At 49.6% G+C, this 22,113-nt stretch overlaps 1 protein-coding gene across 1 annotated transcript; it reads left to right on the top strand.

Annotated features, from left to right (window-relative positions):
- The first annotated feature begins 17,260 nt into the window (after nt 1-17,260).
- Foxe3 (forkhead box E3) lies at nt 17,261-18,094 on the top strand. The gene has a single exon (XM_036177035.1). It carries the CDS (start codon nt 17,261-17,263, stop codon nt 18,092-18,094), a length of 834 nt encoding a protein of 277 aa, XP_036032928.1.
- Nucleotides 18,095-22,113: the final 4,019 nt, after the last annotated feature.

Genomic DNA, 22,113 nt, shown 5'->3' with positions numbered 1-22,113 from the left:
CCCTCATCTCAATTGACAGCAGGGTTAAAAAAGGACAAGAGGTCACTTCTCATTCCCTCCTCATGGTAAACTGACTGTGGGTTGTCATCTCATCTCAACCTCAGCATGAAGCTACTGGCGGCCGCCACCATTTTACCTCACGCTGAGGAAAGGGGGGTTGGCGGGGGCTAACTTGCTTAGAGTCTTATCAGTGACTGTAGCGGCAGAAATGGGGCTTGCAGCAGAGTACCTGAAGTGAAAAGTCTGAGAATCTGAACTGGTCATGCAAGGTTTGCTTCAAGTCCATCTCCTCCAGGAAACCTCTTCTAATCCTGTTCACTTCCTGTTCCAGACTGTCACAGAAAACCGAATTCACTTTGGCCTTGATCTTCCAGGATACTATCGTTTACTTACCACCAAGTCCAGAGAGCATGTCCAGGCCAGGTGTAGTAGCCGGTGGTCAAGGGCTGTGGCCCTTTCATCCTACCTCACTGCGTCAGTCTGACTTTCTATTGAGGGTCGAATATGTACGAGGAACAATTTACAAGGAGGCCAGGTTTGCTTTGGCTCAGAAGTGCTCTGAGGCAGAACCTGGCTCTACTTGGGTGTAATATGGGCAGTCAGTTTCTTCCTCCTTTGCCTAATGAAAGGACTTCTTCCAGCTCCTTGGGGCTGAGAGGCAAGGGCAGTGGGGAAGTGCTGGACGCGCAGCTGTGAGCAGGCTCTCAAGTGCCCCAGCCAAGTCCAGCAGATTTTGCCTCCAGCCATTGGTGTTGGGATTTGCCAAACAAACCTAATCACTTAATGAGAAACGAAAATGGTGCCTGGTTCCTCCACTAAATTGCCCCTTTGAAAACAACACACAGGAGATTTATAGTAATCGCTATAATTACCTCATAAAACCCAGAGTTTGAAGACTGACACGCCTCATTTCTGGGAGGAATTTAGAGGCAACAAATTAAGGCAAAGAGTTCTTGGCCTGCTTTGTCCTTGGCTCCCTGGAACCCAGGACTCTTCCCACAGAGTGCCTGACCCTAGCCAAATATTGTTCCAAACATTCTACAGGCAGTGGTGGTTTTTTTTTTTTTCCCCCTTTTGCAGGCTTGCTCCTCCTCTCTCTGAGTGGTGTGCCTGAAGGAAGGTGAACCAAAAGCCCCAAGAAAACTTGGCATTAGGGCAGACTCCAACCTCTGAGGCTTCTTGCAACATCTGAGCTAAAAGGCAAATGGGGTCGTCCACAATGTGGTCCCTAGTTGGATATGACAAATGTTACCACTGGGCACTCGCTATGCTACAGGCACTGGACTAAATGTTTGGAATACAACAGGGGTGGGGTGGGGCTCACAAAAGTTTCTGTCCCCTAGAGCTCATCTCCTAGAGGAGGCAGACAGACAGGAGGCAGGAATAAACAAAGGGGCTCTTGCAATATGGTGTTCATATTACTGACGTTTCTTGTTCTGTGCTTAAATACCTGACAAGAAGCCACTTAAAGAGGAGAGGCTTATCTTGGCTCCTGGTCCAGGGGATCCAGTCTGTCTGGGAAGGCATGGTGGGGGTCTGTGGAATGAGGAGCATACAGTAGTACAGTTACCTTGCATCTCAGTGGGCTGGGAAGCAGAGAAGAAAGAAATCCAGGCAGGCCATACAGACAGACAGCTTTCACCCAGTGGGCCACTTCATCCAGAGAGGCCCCACAACCTTCCTACACTTAGTCACTAGCTGGGGACCAAGTGTTCAAAGTCAAGAGCTTGGAGGAGACATTTTAAATTCTGGCCAGAGCAGACATGTCTCAGAAAGGCATAAGTGCACAGAAGTAAAGTAGGGAAGGGTCACAAAAAGAGAGTCCAAATTTTGTTTTGGGAGGTCACTAAGGGTACTAAAGCAGGTCAAGAAGGGCCCATGTAGGGGCTGGAGAAATGCCTCAGCAGTTAAGAGCACTGACTGCTCTTCCAGAGGACCTGGGTTCAATTCCCAGCATCCACATGGCAGCTCACAACTCTCTACACCTCCACTTCAAAGCGACCCAGCACCCTCACACAGACATACATGCAGGACAAACACCCAATGCACTTTTTTTTTTTTTTTTTTTTTTTTTTGGTTTTTCGAGACAGGGTTTCCTTGTATAGCTTTGTGCCTTTCCTGGAACTCACTTGGTAGCCCAGGCTGGCCTCGAACTCACAGAGATCCGCCTGGCTCTGCCTCCTGAGTGCTGGGATTAAAGGCATGCACCACCACTGCCCGGCCCCCTAATGCACATTTAAAAAATATAAAAATAAAATTAAGAAGGGCCCATGTGGATAAAAGAGGAAAAAGTATTCTAATTGATGGGAGGAGCTACTTCAGAGGTATGGAAGTAGAAAGGGGTATGATCTTTACTGTCTTCCAGGAATAGCCCAGAGGCCAGTGCAGCTGGGGCAGGAAGAGCTGAGCAGGGCACTGGAAGGTTTGCCTTGTTCTGATCTGAGAAGTAACTGGAGAAGTGACACACACTGACAGCACGTGGTTTCAGTCCAAAAGAACGTAGGTTCTTGTTGTCATTGTATCTGACCACTACGCTGATAGTTGGGAGGCTAGAGAGATGGCCCAGTGCTTAAGAGTGTATCTTGCTCCTGCAGGGGACCTGAGTTCGGTTCCCAGCACCCAGGTCGAGTGGCCTACAATCACCTGTAACTATGTAACTACAGCTCTAGAGGATCCCATGCCCTCTCTTAGCCTCTATGGGCACTGCACCAATATGCACAGAACCACACACACACACATTCACATAATTAAAAATAAAAATATTAAACGAAAGAATTGATAGTTGGGCTGGGGATGTAATTCAGTGATGGAGCATTTCCCTAGTGTACACAACCTCCTGGGTTTAATCCCCAGCATCACAGGGGTTGGGGGGAGGAGAAGGGGGGAGAGAAAGAGAGAGAGAGAGAGAGAGAGAGAGAGAGAGAGAGAGAGATGCATGTACTTGATGAATAGTTTATATATCAGGGATTTAAAAGGTAGATTTGTTTATTTTGTATTTTGTTTTTTGTCACAGAGTCTCATGCAGTCCAATCTTGGACTAGGTATGTGTTTGTCATGAGGTGTGTGTGTGTGTGTGTGTGTGTGTGTGTGTGTGTGTGTGTGTAAGCCAGAACCCACAGGCCTCAGGAATAGACACAGATAGGGTTGATCTTTATGTCCCTAACCATTTTTCCATCCTTTAGCTCAGAATTTGCAGCTTGTCTCAGAAGTTGGTGTCTCCTCTGAACTTTAGGATGCCAGGACTTTAGGGTGATTTTGGTGGGCTTCCTTAGGGGACACCCATGACAGAGAGGTTCCTGGGAGCGGGCTACAAGGAAATTGGCTGTAGAACAATGGGGGTCCCCATGGGGGTGGAACAGAGTCCCGCAGGCAGGGCAGATACTGGACATCTGCCCACGAGTCTAGGTAACTGCCCCTGTGACAAACACTGAGCGGAGGCAGCAGAGGCACCAAGAGTAGTCTGACTGTGTGTGGTCAGGCACACTGTGTGCAAGCTTCCCCGAGAGCTGTGTGTGAGAGGCCTGGAGATGGTCAGGGCTTAGGACCATGAGGCTTTGAGAGGAAGTGTGTTGGAGAAGCCCAGGTTGCCCCTGCAGCCTCTCAAGGAGCAGCAGGACTTGGTGCCAAGGGTGCATCTTCAAAATGGGGTATGCTGCCCACTCTGCCACCTCCAGGACAGGCACCCTGGAGCAAGCTACAGTGGGGCCAGAGAACCGCTTTCTTTTTCTGGAAAAGGAAGCCAGGCAAGCTAGCGCCTCTGATTGTTGGGAGGAGCAAACGGTATAGTTGTCGTTGGAGCTGGCAACTGTTGGTACTCAGTAAACTAGCTTGTAGTGAAACCTGTTAACATCCTGTCTCCCTTCACCTGGAGTGTGGGAACCGTAGGAGGTGGGGCATTTAACCACCCTTAGTGTAAATGCAAGTTTGCAGAGATTATCAGGGTCATCTGGGGACGCCGGTTTACAGAAAACTAGACTGATTCTTGTTGTGGCCCAGCACTGTTGGTTTCGCAGGCTCCAGACTTCTGATGGTCCAGAGGACCAAGGGACTAGAACGACAGAGTAGGTGTAGGAAGTGGCCAACACAGCAAGACTCTATGGTCCCCTGTGGTTTGGCTCTGGGAGGGTCTTTCTTGACTTACAGCCTGGACACTTATCTATTCTCTCTCTCTCTCTCTCTCTCTCTCTCTCTCTCTCTCTCTCTCTCACACACACACACACACACACACACACACACACACACACACACACACTCACAGAGTTTGTAGCAGCTATGAGCAGGGAAGAAGCTCCTGAGATGCCTATGACACCCCTGTCGTCAGATGCCCCTAAATTTTCTTTCCAATCCTGGACCAGCCTACTAGGCTACTCTGTGACTCCATGCATGTCCCCACCCTCTTGAAGCTGTAATTTCTTCACTTATATACAAAGGAGAGGGACTAAGTGTTCTGTTAGAGCCCACAATTCTCTGAAACTTTTGTTTATCCTCTAATCTTCAGGTTTTCCTGTCTGTAAAACGGTAGAAACAACACCCACATCACAGAGTTGTGAGAGACACTGTAGATGGAAGTAGTTCAGGAGTGCAGAATGCACCAAGAATGTTAGGGACCTCAGTGGGTTTCAATTACAGTGGCTGCCCTTTCCCCCAAGGCTGTCCCAATGTGTTTTGGAGAGCGGCTTCTTTGCGGGCTGGGAGCTGCCACTCTCTGTGGTGTCCAGTCAGAGGAGAGGGGGTCTCTCGAGGAGCCTCTCACAGCCTTTCATCTCCTCTCTGCAGAAACAGGGTGGGAGCGGGGAGCGTCTCACAGCCAGGGCCCCAGCTGGGACAAGGCAGCCTGCAAGAGTGAAAGAGGCATGAAGAGGCCCCAGCAGCCCCCCATCCCACACACCCTTCAGGCTATGCCACCCTTGCCGTGATGGACGGCCAATCTATGTCCCTGTCTCACTTGTCTCATTCCTTTGGGTTGGCGTTCTGTCACTTGTACGCTGGGATTCCTACAATACCTTCTCTGTTCTTTTTTCGAAGCACCAGTTTCCTTATCTGTGAAGCAAGGAGGTCCTGCCTTGTCCCTTTTAATCCCTTTAAGTCTATTATAATCCCTTTTAATTCTGTTATATCATTCATCAATTTCTTCATCCAGTCGGTCATTTAACCTGCATCTATTGTGCATCTTTCTGTCCCTGGTCCCATGTTGGACACTGGGAACCTTCCTAGAGGAATAATTCAGATCTTGAGTTCCTCGGGATGCACTCAGGCAGGAGAGGGAGCTGAGCAAGCATTCTGTACCTCGAGTGAGAGCAGTTGTGACAGAGGGAAGCATGGGTGCTGTGGCGAAGTCAGGAGACTTAACCCTGTTTGGAAAGCTTCCTGAAGAGGGTAGTTTGGGAAGAGCAAGCAAGAAAGACAAAGCTGCAAGTTTATCTCTACTTTTCTAGGCTTTCTTTTCTTTCTTCCTAGCTTCTTGGGGGGGATGGGGAAGAGACAGAAGAATCCCTTGGTGGAGTCTTGGAGAGAGAAAAGGAAGTGAGTGTTACCACAGCAAAGCACTGCACTGTATGATTCTGTCCCCCACCAGGCTGGTCCTTTGCCCATTCAAAGAACCCTTACCCACAGTGGCATGTAACAGCTGGTCCTAGGACTATGGGATAAGTCTAAAAATAGGAAAGCAGGCATCACTAATGCCAACCAGACAGGCAGGCGGCATAAGAGCAGCACAGGCAGGCAGGAGGGCAGGGAGGGGCGTGAACATGTAGGAAAAGATGCTCATTACATCCTGAGCAGTGGCCGCTCACAGTGGGCCCTGGAGTCAACATGCATTATTGGCCCCCAAACATGTCAAAGCCCTGCTAATGACTTCATGCCTTCTCTAAAGGCACAGCTGTTCCAGATGCTGCCTCCAGCCTCTGGCAGAGCCCTCTTCACCACACAAGCTGCTGCACACTTCCTGGGGTTCTAGTCTTCTGGGAGATGTACAACCGACTGCAGGCCTTGGAGCACGTGACTGTCTTCTCTCATCCTTATGGGGCGCTCTAGCCATCCTTACCTTAAGGTAGATTGGTGGTAGAAGAGGTGCTTGAGTGGCAAGCCAGGGCTCTGGGTACCCAGGGGGCCAGAAGATATGGGCTCAAAACGTAGGTGTTCTCTGTTTCTTGATTGGTCAAGTGGGAAGTCTCTAGGGAAGCAGTAATTTGCAAAGTCAAAACTCTAAATGTACTTAGTGGTGTTCTCCTTGGACAGGCCTGGAGTCAGGATCATTTTCTTTCTTTCTTTCTTTCTTTCTTTCTTTCTTTCTTTCTTTCTTTCTTTCTTTCTTTCTTTCTTTTTTTCTTAGATTTTATTTATTAATTACATATACAGTGTTCTGCCTGCATGTGTCCTTGAAGGCCAGAGGAGGGCACCAGATTTTATTACAGGTGGTTGTGAGCCACCATGTGGTTGCTGGGAATTGAACTCAAGACCTTTGGAAGAGCAGTCAGTGCTCTTAAACACTGAGCCATCTCTCCAGCCCACAGGATCATTTTCTAGCTGAAGGTTCTGGGCAGCTCCTTGCACCTCCATGAACCTTCACACTCATCTGTAAATTGGAGAGTTTTTGAAATGAACATTTTTTTTTTCTAGTTAATTCATGTATACTTAATATTTATGTTTTGGAAATCGAAACAAACAAACCATTATGTTTTGGAAATTGAAACAAAAAAAAAGACTCTTTAAAAAAATGTGTACATGTGTTTGTATGTGGCTATGTACACGTGTGAGTGCAGGTACTCACAGAGACCAGAAGGGAGGAGGGTCAGATCTCTTGGAGCTGGAGTGTCAGGCCATTGTGACCTGCCTGACATGGGTGCTGAGGACTGAAGTCAGGTCTTCCCTAAGAGCAGCATGTACTCCTAACTCCTGGCCATCTCTCCATCTCTGAATCAAGCCTCGTTGGAATGGATATACACTAAATGTGACTCCAGATTCAGGATATGCAAATATTGCAGCACAGGGCTAAGCCGCCCCCCCCCCCCCCCGACACACACAACTAATGCTTCTTATTTTGTTTTGTCTTTAGCACAGGATCTCACCGTGATACCCAGGCTAAAGGGATCCCCCTGCCCCAGTTACTGGAGTAACTGGGACATCAGGAATGTGCCACCACACTCAGTGGACTGTGAAATGTCGTCCTGTTGTCTTTCCATAAGTAGGCATTTTGTTCAGCATCTGCCATAATGTGTGTAAGTTTTAGAACCTCTTTGTATGTTACAAGAGCACAGTTTGCTGAGTTATGTTCATAGTTTGAGGGCAGACTTTTTTTTTCTTTTTTTTTTTTCTTTTGCCAGAGCTGAGGACCGAACCCAGGGCCTTGCGCTTGCTAGGCAAGTGCTCTACCACTGAGCTAAATCCCCAACCCAGAGGGCAGACTTTTTCTTTTTCAGTGCTAGGCATCAATCCTAGGACCTCATGACTGCTACATTATTGAGCTACTTACTTAGCCTCCTGTTCATAGTTTTAATTCCTTAAGCAAATTAAAATTTTAAATCACCTAGAGATAAAATGTAACCCGATTTTCCCCATAATTTTTATAGCTTTAATACATACCATTTTATCACGACACATTTTCTCCTTAAGTGTTCCTCAAAATTAATAGTGATCCACAACTAGCCAAAGTGCAGAGAAAGAGACTGCAGAATGCTCATCACTACGGGAACATGTATACCATCCCTGCCCCTTCCAAGCTTAAGGATCATTGAGGAAGAGAGGGTGGAAGAATATAAGAGGCAATGGATGACTACAGCATCTTCTGGACACAGCAGGACGACTGAACATATGAATCCACAGTGGCTGTGGCATTATACATAAGCCCTGTGCAAGCCCAAGCCAGACTGAATCCCAGCAAGAGAGGGGAGTTTGACATACTACCCCACCCCAGGCCGTGGGGCTATTGGCAGTTGTTAACTTCTGGGAGAGGTTCAGACAGTTTTCTCTGAGAGTGTATCCCCTAATAAGTAGAGCACTGTCCAAGGGAAGACCACATATCCAAAAATATTTGGGCAGCACAAGTTATTCTTTAAGGGTTTTTTTTTTAACTATACAAAGTTGGGAGGGTAGGAAACAGGGGTAGATCTTAGAAAAGTTGGAGAAAGGGATGGATATGATCAAAACACATATGAAACTCTCAAAGAACTAATAAAAGTTGTGGTTTTTTTAAAAATATGGTCTTACTATGTAGCCTGGAACTTACTAAATAGACCAGGCTGGCCTCAGTTTCACAGAAATCTGCTAGCCTCTGCCTCATGAATGCTGTGATTAAAGGAATGTGCTACTCTGAAGGGCAAAAACAGTTTTTTGTTTGATTTCTTTTCTTTAATGTTTGCCTGATGTTCTAAGGAATAGGTGCATCCTGACTACAGGATATTGGGTTTGACTTTCTTCTGTGATAAACAGCAGTAATGACTACTCTTGGACACATATTACTAACCACGTGCCCAAGATAAATTTCTAGTATGGGGTAATTACATAACCAATGGAGTCATATGTCTCCTTTAGAGCTTAGTATAAAAGATTGGCAGTCCTGACTAACAGAGCTGCTGAAAGGATTCAAGACATTACTTAAAGTTCTGACCTAATCCCAGGTCGGGCATAGGCTCCAACTGTGACTATGAGCCTGAGGAGCCAAAGAAAGAGGACAGGGGTCTACTCTTCCATGTCCCAAAGGCTCCTTCTTAGGCCTTTCCCCCCTGAAGTCCCACTGAGCTGGATGGGGGAAGTCTCTGATCTTAATTATTTTGATGGTTGCTTATTGCTTATTGCCAAAGGGCGAGCTGTGACTATTTACCAGCTAGATCTTTGGCAGGGGCACCCTGATTTGTAGCATTTGCCAATTTTTGTGGTGTGAATACTCCTATGTGGTTCATTTCAAACTACTAACATGAGGTCACAACAGAGCCCAGATGAGGCGTACACACTCTCAAAAGGTAGTTGGGGCTGGCGCACACACTGGTTCTTAGCTTTCTACCACCCTTTCTTCCTGTTCTAATCCCTTTCCATGACCTTCTGGCTCTTCAAGGTGACAGAGACTTGGTTATTTTGGAAGAGGTCCGTGTTGCCAAAGAATAATATCATCCTCTCCTGATTCTCTAAAGGAAGAACTAGGACTCATGATGGTCAAGGTGATTACTCCAGTTGTTCAGTCAGACAATCTCTTAGGAATATTATCACTGGTCTTTTAGAATACTTCTTAAATGGAAGCCAGTGCTTTCTACTGAGGACATGTGCTATCTTTTCCTCCTCAACGATCCATCCTAGGTTCATAAATGGTTGTCCCTGGCCTTGCCTCCAGGAGCTGAGAGCAGAGCAGGTGAGCCGGAGCAGTAAGAGTACCCAGGTGTGGCAGATGTGAGCAAGCCATGAAAGCCTCCCTGTTGAGTCAACTCCAGTATGGCCTTCAGCTTCCTCTCTTTTCCCTCAGTAGCAGACACCACTGAGGGTTCCTCTTCCTCTTCCCTGATAAACATACACATCCCCTTGTCGCTATTAACTCCTTCACACAGGAACATGCTTCCTGAGCAAATGGCCCATGCCAGTCCCAGGTGTAAGAAAGTCCTACGCTAACAAGTCATTCATTCCTCCTCACAAGAGTGACCCGTGTCTGCCAATGGAAGTTGAGATATTTGGAGGTAGTGGATGGCAACTTTCCTCTCTTGATAAATAGTCCTGAGAATGATAGCCCCATTCTGGAATTCAAGTGCTGCATGCCTGGGTGTTGCTGTCTTGTGTCAGCCAGAAGATGAGGCCCTCTCATGAAGGACAGCCCAGAGCATCAAGGGAAAGTTGAGACAGAGCCCTAACCCTACAGATCTTACCTCTGACCTCTTACTAGGGAGAAACTGTATTCCCCTGCAGCTTTAATTGCTTTGTGTTCTACTGAATGTAGCCAAGCCATCTTAAGTGATAAGCACTTCCAGACGGTGCCCCATATGGCAGCTGGGGCCTCGATGTGCAATGGGAAGTTTACATTTCCCCCACAAGTTCCTTAACGGCTTCTTTTAGTGATTAGAATAAAGTCTCTGTTCAGATTTTTCTCTCCAATTCATAGACACCCCGTCCTCCATTATCAACCCTGAAGGGAGGACCTTTGGTCTTCATCTTTGGCTTTGATGCCCAGTCCAGCCCACACTAATCAGACAGATGCTGTAGAAAGACTGTTGAATGCATGCAAGAAGAGGGCTCTGGGTGTCAGAGGCCTAGGCCTCATTTTTGATTTTGCATTAACTAATTTTCAGACTTCAGCCAAGTCTTTCCCCCTTTTGGACCTTAGTGCCCCAAATTATAAAGAAGCACATTGCACTCTAAGTAGTGGTTTAACAATGGAGATGGAAAACAACCTCCTTTCTACCCCATATGATAGCAGTTGTGCTTTTAATATCCACTGATGGGCTTAAAACGATGACAAAAACAAAAACAACTGCAAAGCTTTTCAATGTGGTTATATTTATCCATCACAGCAACATCTACATGCATTTGAGAAACAATCGTACTGGTGTGTGGGGCACACTGTGTAGCCAGCTTACAGGCAGAACTGGGTGCCACGTGGCTTCCAGATGCCTTTAGCTAAGGGGCTGGGAGGTTGGTAATCACTGGCCTAGATCGTCTCAGGATCTGCCAGGTGACATTGGCTGTGCTGGTGGGTGACTTGCGTGGAACACAGACTGAGTGGGTGGGGAGCTCAAACTCACATTTCTCCGATCTGGGCTCCAATCTCTGTCTCTCTCCTGGCTCAGCCAGCCCAGTAGACAGTACCACACCCCTCAGTTCCCCAGAAATGAGAACCAGGGAGGCCTGAGCCCACTGAGGCTGTGAGGTTGCAGAGGCAAGGTAGATGTCAGAATGCTGACAGTCCCGACTGACATGGAATGTACTTCAGACGCTGTGTGTGTGGCTGAGGAGCAGCTGGAATTACACCCTCAGGCCTGAGCCAACTTTGTGTGAGCTTGAGCTGAGCATGGACCCTGCTAAGGCAGGGCTGTGTGTGGGGTCTCAGGCCCTGGGTACAGGTCTATGTGGAGAGGCAGCAAGGGCAGGGCTATTCCAGGCTGGAACTCAGGGGCCCTTTGTCTGGATATGGGTGGTTGTTTCTTCACTCTGTTATCCAGCAAGGGCTTCGCCAAATGCTTCCTGAGGAGCTGCGCAGCTCTACAGCTGGAGAATGAATGACCCAGCCCCACTCCAGATCCGTACCTTTCTACCCTGGGAGGTGGTCATGGAGCAAGTACACAAGTCTCTTAGGATACTGGCAAGCCAGAGCTATCAGTAGGCCTGTTGCCTGGGAAAGGAGAAAGGACCTGGGAAATGGTTTCTAGAAGCAAAATGGTTATCTTCTGAGGATAGCTCTCAGGGGACAAAAAGGAAGTTTCCAGCATGTCAGGAAAGAAGGGCCTCTCTTGGCCGGAGGGCCAGTGGGAAAGCTGATTCCTTTCCCCTCTGCCCTTGGGTGAGAAGCCCCTGGGGTTTCTTGTGTGCTTATCTGTTGGTGATCTGATGCATGGAAGTGGAGCTTTTTGGAGGAAAAGATGAACTTGCTGTGATAAAGAACGTAGGGGATTGTGGGCTCTCAGGAAAAATAGATGAGGCTGTGCTTATATCTCAGCTGCCAAACTGGGCTGTTGTGATTTAGCAAAGGCTCAGAGTAGAGAAGGACCTGGCTCCAACACTGGCAAGAGCTCCGGTTGGCTCTGGTGGCAATGTGTGTGTCGTGAGGAAGCAGGGCAGGGAGAGGGGACAAGTGTAGCAGTCTGGGTACCCAGGTCCATGCTGTGGAATCCTTACCTGATGAAACTCCGAGAGACGGAGGGATCCACTACAGATGCTTAAACAACCACAGCTGAGGTATGGCTCTCCCTCCTGAGAAGAGATGGAAGGCAGATACCGGCAAGGAGGTCCAGTGGCAGGCAGAGGAAATGCAGGAATGGAGACGGAGACATCAAAATGGAAACAGACACAAGAAGAGTTTGAGAGAAAGCTCTGATAAGTGACAGATCTCAGTCCGTGGGAGAGGCTGGAGGAGGAGGAGGAGGAGGAGGAGGAGGAGGAGGAGGAGGAGGAGGAGGAGAAGGGGGAGGAAAGGAGCGAGGATGGTGGTGGCTTCTGGACTGTGTACCTAGGTGTGTGTAAGCCATCAAGTGAGATGGACAACTCCAGTCTTCCCTCTAGTGAGTCAATGGTGACAAAGTGTCTGCTCTTCCCCTACTGCCTCTGCCTGGGTGCACTCACTACAGGGAAAGCCTCCATTTTCAAGCCCATCCCTTCAGAGACCAAGGGATCCAGATAAGAGAGCTGGTCACTACTTGCTGGGACCTTTTCAAAAGTCATCTGACCGTGGCAAAAAGTCAGCTACAACTTGACCTTCTGTCTGCCTCTTTTGTCTCAGTCCCATGACCCTGGACACCATCCATCATGAGGAATAACTATAACAGGCAATGGCCACCCAGCCATGGAGTATGTAGGCCATGCTCTAAGAACACATTTGGCAGTTCTTGTGATGCTCAGGAAAACACTGAGTCTCACTTCCCGTGATAGACCATATGCTCTTGTTTCCAGACCTCTGTACTCACCCTGGGCCTGCCATCCGACAGACATCTGTTGATCAGCTACTCTTGCTAGGCACTTGGCTAATTGCCAGGACCCAAATGTGAGACTTGGGGTGTGCCCTCTGTGCACACAAAGCCCGGTGAAGGAGATAGACACAACAAGTCAGTGCAGTGGCAGAGATGTTATGAGGTATGAGGGTAATCCCGTAATCTAGCCTCCATTCTTCCCCACCTGGCCACCTGGAGCTCCACTCTTCCAGGAAGCCTGAATCAACAGGCTGGCTGAGGTTCCTCTTTTGTGTTTCTGCTGCCTCTACTCTGCCAGAGTCATATGCTGACCACTGAGAACACAGAGCATCTGCCTGGCTATCTCTTTCTTGGCACAGTGAAGCAGATGAAAGTCTAATTCCTCACTGGGGCCCAGCATCCAGGTAGCCTGGACATGTGCCCTTGGGATATATGGAGTTACAGCTTGAGGAGTTAAGAACCACAAAGACCAGCATCTCTCACTCCTCTCTGTGTGACCCTGCCAGACACTTCTGCAATGCTGCTCATCAGAGCCAGCTCAGCCTGTCAGGAACCAGGCCTTGAGGTAACACCAGGCATACTGCTCTTAGTCCCGGTGCAGGAACAGCCTGGTCAGAAAGGGTGTCACCACAGTGTGGTTCCAGATGGCCCCCAGCTGCCAGCATGAGGAATGAGCCACATCCTGCATAGCTCTTAGGTAGCTAGAGATGGTTTGAGGATTGCTTTGGGTTTGCTGCTGCCCTTGAGCTATGGGATATCTTCAGGCTTTGATAGAGAGCTTTGAAATAAATCTCAGATGATATCAAACCAGAGGTCTTTTTTTTTTTTTTTTTTTTTTTTTTTGGTTTTTCAGACAGGGTTTGCGCCTTTCCTGGATCTCGCTCGGTAGACCAGGCTGGCCTCGAACTCACAAAGATCCTCCTGGCTCTGCCTCCCAAGTGCTGGGATTAAAGGCGTGTGCCACCACCGCCTGGCAAACCAGAGGTCTTTAGGGGAACATTCTGGGAAGTCTTGGGAGGGGGAGGTCTAGAGATAGCTCAAACTGGGCTCTCGGGATCTCTCTGGGTTAATATAGCTATTTTCAGAGCTCTGGATGGGCAATTATGGGGTGAGAATCTTGGAGAAGGACCTGAAATGACTTTCAGTCACAGTACCCTCTCTTAGAGAACACTTGGAAAGTTCTGACAGCACCTCCCATTCCTTGTCTCCAAGTCTATCTGAGTTAGTGGTGCCTCTTAAAGTCAGGGCTGAGGCAGAGGGTCTTGGAGGCTAGAGCAAACAGCTTTGGACAAGGGTGGGAATTTCCACTCCTATCTAGAGAGCCATCAACGTTGTGTGCCCTGACCTGGGCCTTTGGCCTCCAAAGGGCAGTGGGAAGGCCGGCCCCAGGGCCAATCCCTGGCCATTAATCCCTCCTGCCAGCCCGAATATCCACCCAGTGTGGTCAGACAAAGGACTGCCCAGCCCAGCTACTGTGTTCCTCCCGCCCCAGGGGCTCCACTCAGACGCTGGGCCGCCTGGAATCCAGGCCCATGAGAAAGGGGCCACCTTCACTGGCCGTCTTATGCCCGGATGCTCAGCCGCATCACGTCCGGCCCAGGGCCTGTGAAAAGAGGGCCCAGCCACGCTGAAAACACGGATTAGCCCTTGGGCCGCCCCCTGACACTAGCTTGCTCTACTCTGGGAAGCAGGCCCAATAGAGAGGGGGTAGGCAGGCACAAAGAACTGGCAAAGTCTGGGTTCTCACCCCTTTGGCCTCCATCCTTCTCAGAATCAGTATAGCCAACCACACATTCAGGATCATTTATTGAACATATATTACATCCCAGACTATACACATGACATGGGAAATCTCAGGTACCTACAAAAAAACTGCAGTCAGCCATAGGATGCGATAACAGCCCATTTCCTCCTTGGAGGTATGACACAGAGGCTCTGGCAGGGGCTTTGTTGGAGAAGGGAAGGTAAGATAGGGTAAGGCTCCATCAATCCTGGTTCTGCATTTGAGTCCAGCTGCAGATGACACTGTACCTGGCTGGAAAGATGGCTTGCAGCCTCTCTCCTGTCCCCCTGGTTAACACAGGAAAAAACAAACCAACAAAAACCATGCTTCTTATTGAGATTTGCAGCAGGCCAGGCCCTCTGCACTCCCTTACTATGGAGATGCCACTGCTTCTACTTGGCAGGTGAAGAAACAGGTTTGACCAAGAGTTGGCCTTGCTCACATGGCTCTGGGAGCCATGCTCTGCTGCCACAGTGGCTTGTCTTACCCTGTTCTATGGTGAGCTGTGCGATATGATGCACTGTCTTGTGTTCCAGGTGGCCTGTGCTGACACAGGATGAAAGGTGGAGAGGGCAGAAGAGCAGGGTCTGTTCTGACACAATAGTCCTTGTTTTGTTTGGGACACTCTCCAGATCTTTTTTCTTTTCTGCTTTCTCACCCCCCACCCCCCACCTCATCCACTCAGTGTGTAACTGTCCATCTCTCCACCAGACTGCGTTTCCATCTCACCCTGAGCATTGGCAAAAGGCCTGGCTCAGAAGCTCTTGGTGAATGAGGCAGGCTGAACCCAGTCCAGAACTGAATGAGAAATTGATTTAGGATCTGTGTGGCCTTGGCAGGATGTGGCAGTGGCCTGAGTATAGGGACTCACTCTGAGAAATGAGGTCTACTTGTCCAAACCTGGAATGTTGATAGGAGAGCAGGCTGTGGCTGTGTGTGTGTGTGTGTGTGTGTGTGTGTGTGTGTGTGTGTGTGTGTGTGTTTAGAACATGGAATTGAGATGCTTTGAGACATCTATATGGTGATGTCCAGTGGACACCTGGATCTGTTGACCAGGAGTTAAGAAGAGAGGCTAGAAGGGAAGTGACTGTGGCAGCTAAAGTGGGGCAAAGTGTAATTTATTCCAAAGTCTTTCTTTTCTCTGTCGTGTTATATGTTATGTAAATGATGTGTATGTGTCGGGGTGTGTGTTTGGGGTGCCCATGTGTGAAGGTGGGGGACAATCTCAGGTATCAGTTCCTCACCGTCTACAGGGTCTCTTGTTCACCACTGCCTGCTGGAGGCTAGCTGGCCCCTAGTGCCTGAAGATTCTCTTCTCTCCGCCTCCTGTCTTGCCATTTAAGCTGGGACACTGCTGAGTCCAGCTTCCTGTAGGTTCTGAGGTTCTGAACCTGGGACTTCACCTTTGCATGTCAAGGACTTTATTCACCGAGCACCTCCTCAGCCCTGTTTACTTATTTTTGAGATGGAGTATCACTGCATAGCCTAGCCTAGCCTTCAAGTGGCCTCAGTCTCTCGGTGCTGGGATCACGTGGATGCCACCGAAAGCTTCCACTGTAAAGGGGTGGGATTCCAAGGGAGGTGATGGGGCAGTGCTCTGACCACCGGATTGCATTCCAGTCCTGGCCACTATCAGCTGTAGGAGGCAAGGTATACTACTTAACCTCTCACAGCACTGGGCTCTTCAGTCAAGAAATGGGGATAATAATACCTCCCAGGGAAGCTTATGAGCCCATGAAGTACTGCATTTACCGAATACAATATACTAAACAATGGTGGCTGTGATGTTACCAGCTCAGAGAACAGCCCCTGAGCTCCACGTTTGAGTTTGGATTCTGACATTCTAGGCCACAGGCCACCTGGAGCTAGCTCTGATCATTTTCAGGGGAATAAAGCAGACTTCATCGTAGATGGAATCTGGAGGCCCCAAATTTCTCAAGGGCTGCTGACTGTACACCCAAGACCTTCATAGTAAGTGCCCTGGAACTTAGCCTAGTAACCCTTCTCTTGTCTCTCTGGTCCCTGCTCCACCTCCACTTCGATGGATCTTCTCCTCTGCCTGCTTTAAGACAAGGCTCCTTCACCCTTTGGCTCCCTCTGTGTGGTGGAGGAGGATGGTACCTTAACAAAAACTCTCCCATCTCTCCATTCCCCAGTTATAGTGTCTGCATCAGAAAGCAATTCCTTCCCTCTGTGGAAGCCTTTGTGGGGGGAGGGGCTCTTACTTTAAAGCAGGTGGAGTACTATTTACCATTCTATACCTTCAAAGAAAGTTCACAAGGCCTGCCTGGAGTCAGGGCTGGATACGGATGAAGGAGGTGCAGCAGGGAGAGTTAGACGGGTCCAAACATCTCCCCCCTGCAACAAAGTCCTGTGCTATCCTCCCCATCACCCTTGCTCTGGTTCTCTACTGTCCAAAGGTAGCCTGATGCCTCCCTGATCAGCCACACAGGGTGCTGAGGGCTCGCAAAGAATGTTGGAGCGGGGCATGGAAGCAGAGGGGAGGGTGAGGGGTATCTGGCCGCTAGAAGGCACAAAATAGGGAGTGTGCTGAATGGGTGGATTTGTGATTGGGATTGACCCAAAGGGGCGGGGGTAATGGGAGCAGCGCGACCAAATATCCCGGAGTGGGGATGGGGCTGAGACTGACTCAGGGATGAGGCAGGGTCTGAGAAAATTGACCCAAAGGGGACTAGACCAAGGGAGGGGGAGAAACAGAGGTGGGCTGTTGGCCCGGGAAGGGGGCTGGAAAAGCAAATTAGAGGGCAGGTCCGAGCCCTCTCCTCGGGAGGTGGGGGTGTGTGTCCATATAAGGCGAGCCTGCGACCCCCGCTCTCCCGGAGGGCGGGCAGGGGCTCCGCATCCCTAGCACCCCCCGCACATGGAGGCGCACGTCGCTTTCTCGGGCTTCCCGGCCCTGCCCTCGGTCTCGCCGTCGGGGCCGCAGCCGTCGCCGCTGCTAGCCGTCGCCGAGCCGGGGCACGAGCCCGAGGAGGTGGCGAGCGGCGGGGACGTGGAGCCCACGGCCGCATCGGGCCCGGGGAGGAGGCGCCGGCGGCCGCTGCAGCGCGGGAAGCCTCCCTACTCGTACATCGCGCTCATCGCCATGGCCCTGGCGCACGCCCCGGGCCGCCGCCTCACGCTGGCCGCCATCTACCGCTTCATCACCGAGCGCTTCCCCTTCTACCGCGACAACCCCAAGAAGTGGCAGAACAGCATCCGCCACAACCTCACGCTCAACGACTGCTTCCTCAAGATCCCGCGCGAGGCGGGCCGCCCGGGCAAGGGCAACTACTGGACGCTCGACCCCGCCGCCGCCGACATGTTCGACAACGGCAGCTTCCTGCGGCGCCGCAAGCGCTTCAAGCGCGCCGAGCTGCCCGCGCCGCCGCCGCCGCCCTTCCCCTACGCGCCCTTCCCGCCCGCGCCCGCGCCCGCGCCGCCCGCGCGCCTCTTCCGCCTGGACAGCCTGCTGGGCTTGCAGCCCGAGCCGCCGGGGCCGGTGGCGTCCGAGCCGCCCTGCTGCACGGCGCCCGACGCCACCTTCCCGCCCTGCGCCGCAGCCGCCTCGCCGCCGCTCTACCCGCCCGCGCCGCTGCCCGCCGAGCCTCTCCTGGCCTTGGCGGGACCGGCCGGCGCGCTCGGGCCGCTCAGCCCCGGGGACGCCTATCTGAGACAGCCGGGCTTCGCCCCGGGGCTGGAACGCTACCTGTGAGCCGCTCTCCCGCGGCAGGAGCACCGGGCCGAGCTTCCAGCCCTCGCTGGAGCGGAGCGCGCTAGTCTCTGAAGTCCACACGCAGCTTGGCGCTCTCTGCTGAGTCCCCTAACCTTGCCTCGGGCTAGACCTTCCTTGCCTTCCTCCATCCCCGGGGAGACTCTGACCATCTCACCTCCATCGGACTGAAGCGCCCTCTCCAATTTGAGGCCTTCACTCCCCCTTCTACTTGTACGCCCCACCTATGCACCCCCACAGTGCCACATCTCATACCCTGCAGCTCGACGGTCACCAGTGGGGCCTCTGGCCCCCAGAGTCCTGGTGAGTTCCAGTCTGGAAGCTTTCTTCTCAAGCCACCTCCACGACCTCTGATGTTTTGCCAACATTAGATAGAGGTCAGACTCCTGGGTTCATTACTTTCACGCCATCTTCCGCCATTTACCGACGAGTTTGACAAGTTTGTCCCCTACCCTGGCTTTACCTGTCTGCCCTTGGTTTCTTACTGAGCCCCCTCCCACACAGACAGACCTGGCTGCTCTGTTCCAGGTTCTGAGGCAGTTCTTCAGACTCTTCAAGGTTACAGCACCAAGGTCTCCTGAACAAAGGGAGGATTAGTGGGCCTCTGACTGCCCCACCCCCGTGGAAAGCACAGAAGTATCGGGTTATTGTTATTTTCCAATCAAAGTTAGTTTAATTAAAAAACAAAGAAATCCTTCTCTGGGTTTGTCGTGTTGGCTGGTAACTTGGGGAATGGCTGGGAAGGACGATGGGTGAGGTTTGCCTCTTGGGATTGACATGGGGGTGAATCTCCTTCTGACTTCTCAGATAGATTCTCCTGAAGTCAGGACAAGTTGCGACTCGACATAGCTGTGCTTATAGCTGGCCGGGACAAAGTTTGCTACCTGCATCTCACAGATGGTAGAGATGAAATGGGGTGCGGGTGGGTGAATGAATTTAAAAAGCAGGTTGCCTAATCTTTGAGATTCCCAATGCCCAAGGATAAGGGGGCACATTAATTGGCATTAATCCAATCATCAGTTCTCAGCAAAGTGAAGTGTCCATTCCTCAAAATGAGGTCTGTGGAACTCTATCACTTGGATAATAAATGCTAGAAATGCAGGATTTCAGGCCCCACTACAGACCTATTGAATCACCAGATTGTGCATTTTAATAAAATCCTTAAGTGATTAGGGCACACCATGCTGGAGGAGAGGCAATGGCCCAGGCTGTGGGCCTGAGAGATGAGGCTAAGTCAGAGACCACCATCCACTTGTGTCCCCTCCTGGACCGGGAGAGGGGCAGCAAGCATTGACTGAACTGAAATGCCCAGCACCAAGGACAGGGCAGCAACATTGCTGCCTCAAAGGTTGAAGGAGAGACTTGGCCTGTGACCTTGTCCTTGTCTCTGGTTCTGATCCAAAAACTGTGCTTTCCCAAGATTCCAGCTCCCAGTCTAGTAAGTAGATCTTGACTTGGGGTAGGAAGGGCCAGAGGAGAGGGTAATGTGTCATAACCCCAAGGAGACCGATTGTCTCATGGGATGTTCCTCTCCTAGACACCAGTGTTTGAGGCTACAGGGTAGTGATGGAAGGTGAGGGTGAACACCGGGTAGCTCATAGGAGAAAGCTGTGGGGGAATCAGAGAAGGCAAGAAGGTCCTTTTAAGAGTATGATTTTTTTAAAAGTGCTTTCTCCTAGCTGTTAACTGCTTTGAGCAAGGGTCAGATCCAATTTGCCTGGTGCATAGAGGTCCTTAGCATCTGTGGACTCACTGAATGGACATTTGGATCCCTTATGTCTGCCTCAGTGAATAATGAATGTTTGACACTTTCTTGTCCATTCTTATCTGCCATTCTCAAAGTGGGGGCATTAAAAAGGAGAATGAGGTGGACGTGGAGGCAATTTCTTTGTTCTTCACCTTAGAAAACTTGCCCACCCTGGGCCCAGCAGGCAGCAGGAAATCCAGCTTTGGTTCTCTGAGGAGGGGGCACCACAAAGATCAAAATGCAAATTTTCTTCTGCTTCAAATGGTGTGGCTGCCCAGCTTTCTCCAAGCATCTGTTCACAAATGCCTTCTCAATTCAGGACATTCCCAAGGAAGGGAAGAACCAAGCCACTAGCCACTCTGAGGCCAAAAAGCACTTCCTCTGCTCTGAATTCCTTTTTTTTTCTTGTTTTTTTTTTTTCTTTGTGTGTGTTTTTTGTTTGTTTGTTTGTTTGTTTGTTTGTTTGTTTTTGGTAGACAGGCTTTCTCTCAGTAGCCCTGGCTGTCCTGGAACTCGCTCTATAGACCAGGCTGGCCTCGAACTCACAGAGATGTGCCTACCTCTGCCTCCCAGGTACTGGGACTGAAAGCATACATGGGCCACCATGCCTGGCTCTGAATTCCATTGTTGCCATGATTTGAGGGCGCTCGGGGATGCTAGCAAGGTCAGTGTGGAACTGGAAACACAGAAAGATTTATTTTCAGTTTCTTTTTCCTTCCCCCCCCCCCCCCCCCCGCCACTTTTTTTTTGTTTTTTTGTTTTTTTTGGTTTTTTGTTTTGTTTTGTTTTGTTTTGTTTTTTTTGGACAGGGTCTTTATTCAACAGCATCAAGGATGTGCTGTGCTCCATAGAGATACAAACAAGAAAACTTGTGTATGTCTTCAGAGCGTTTACAGTCTGGAAAGCCATATATCATATTGTGCCCTAAACATTTTGACCTTTTGGCAGATGCTGAAAAACTAGAATGTAACCCAACTCTCCTATTAAAAAGCTTGGGGGATGAGGAGCTGGGAGATGGCTCCCACAGTGCCTGCTGCACAAGCTTGAGGACCTGAGCTGGGGTCACCAGCATCACTCTGTTGGCACACACACAGCACCTTAGCTCTGTGAAGCAGACAGATCCTGGGGCCTCACAGTTCAGTCAGCCTTGAGGAAACTGGAGCTCCATTTTCCCTGAAAGACCCAGTAAGGCAGATGGGCTTGGAGAGAGAGATGGCTTAGTGATGAAGAGCACTGACTGCTTTTCCACAGGACTCTGGTTCCATTCCAAGCACCCACATGGTGGCTCACAACCTATGTAACTCCAGTTCCAGGGGATCTGATGCCCTTTTCTAGCCTCCTTGGGCACTAGGCATGTACATGGTACACAGCCATATAAGCAGGCAAAACACTCACACAGGTAAATTTAAAAACTATTTTTTTAAAGAAAAGATTATTAAAAGTTGGAGCTATAGAGATGACTCAGCAATTAAAAGCACTTTCTGTTACTGGAAAGGACCTAGGTTCAATTCCCAGCACCCACATGGTGGCTCACAACTGTCTGTAACTCCAATTCCAGGGGATCTGATATCCTATTTTTAACCTCTTTGGACACCAGACCTGTAAGTGGTATCCATCCATACATGCAGGCAAAAATACTCCTATACATAAAAAAATAATTTAAAAAGAAAATCAGAAGTCATTTTAATCAGAAGGCACATTTTAATATTTATTTTATTGGTACCGGGGATTGAACCCAGGGCCTTAAACACCCTGGTCAAGCACTGTACCACTGAACTACATCTCTAGTCCTTTAAACTTTCGTTCAACTTAAATAAGTACATAATGTCACAAGTCAAATAGCAATCAGAAGCTCACAACTGGTATCTTGCACTGCTCTTAAAACCTCTGTATCCCTACAAACAACAACTCCAGTGCAGTTCTCCAAACACAGTTCTGATTTGTTTGTTTTGGGCTATCTTTCCATGTTTATAGTCTTCTCTCTTGAAACAGTAATGACTGCCTTTTCTCCGCTGTTTTCTTTTGCAATGCTGGGAATCAAACCCAGGCCTTGAGCACATCAATCACGTGCTCTGTCACTGAAAATCCACGCTGGGTTCTAATGATTAACTTTCTATTATGACACCTGCCGATCTATGTCCTCTAAAATCTCCTCCCTGCTAACTTTAGGTTAAGTTCGTTTTTATAATAACCTTTCCTTTATTACTTTGTATACTGTATCCATTTTGTTACCTGTAAACCGAGAGTATACAAT

The sequence above is a fragment of the Onychomys torridus genome, chromosome 2, assembly GCF_903995425.1.
Source record: "Onychomys torridus chromosome 2, mOncTor1.1, whole genome shotgun sequence".
In the NCBI taxonomy this organism is placed as follows: Eukaryota; Metazoa; Chordata; class Mammalia; order Rodentia; family Cricetidae; genus Onychomys; species Onychomys torridus.
Note: the sequence above shows the minus strand (reverse complement) of the source record. Positions and strands in the feature narration are given on the sequence as shown.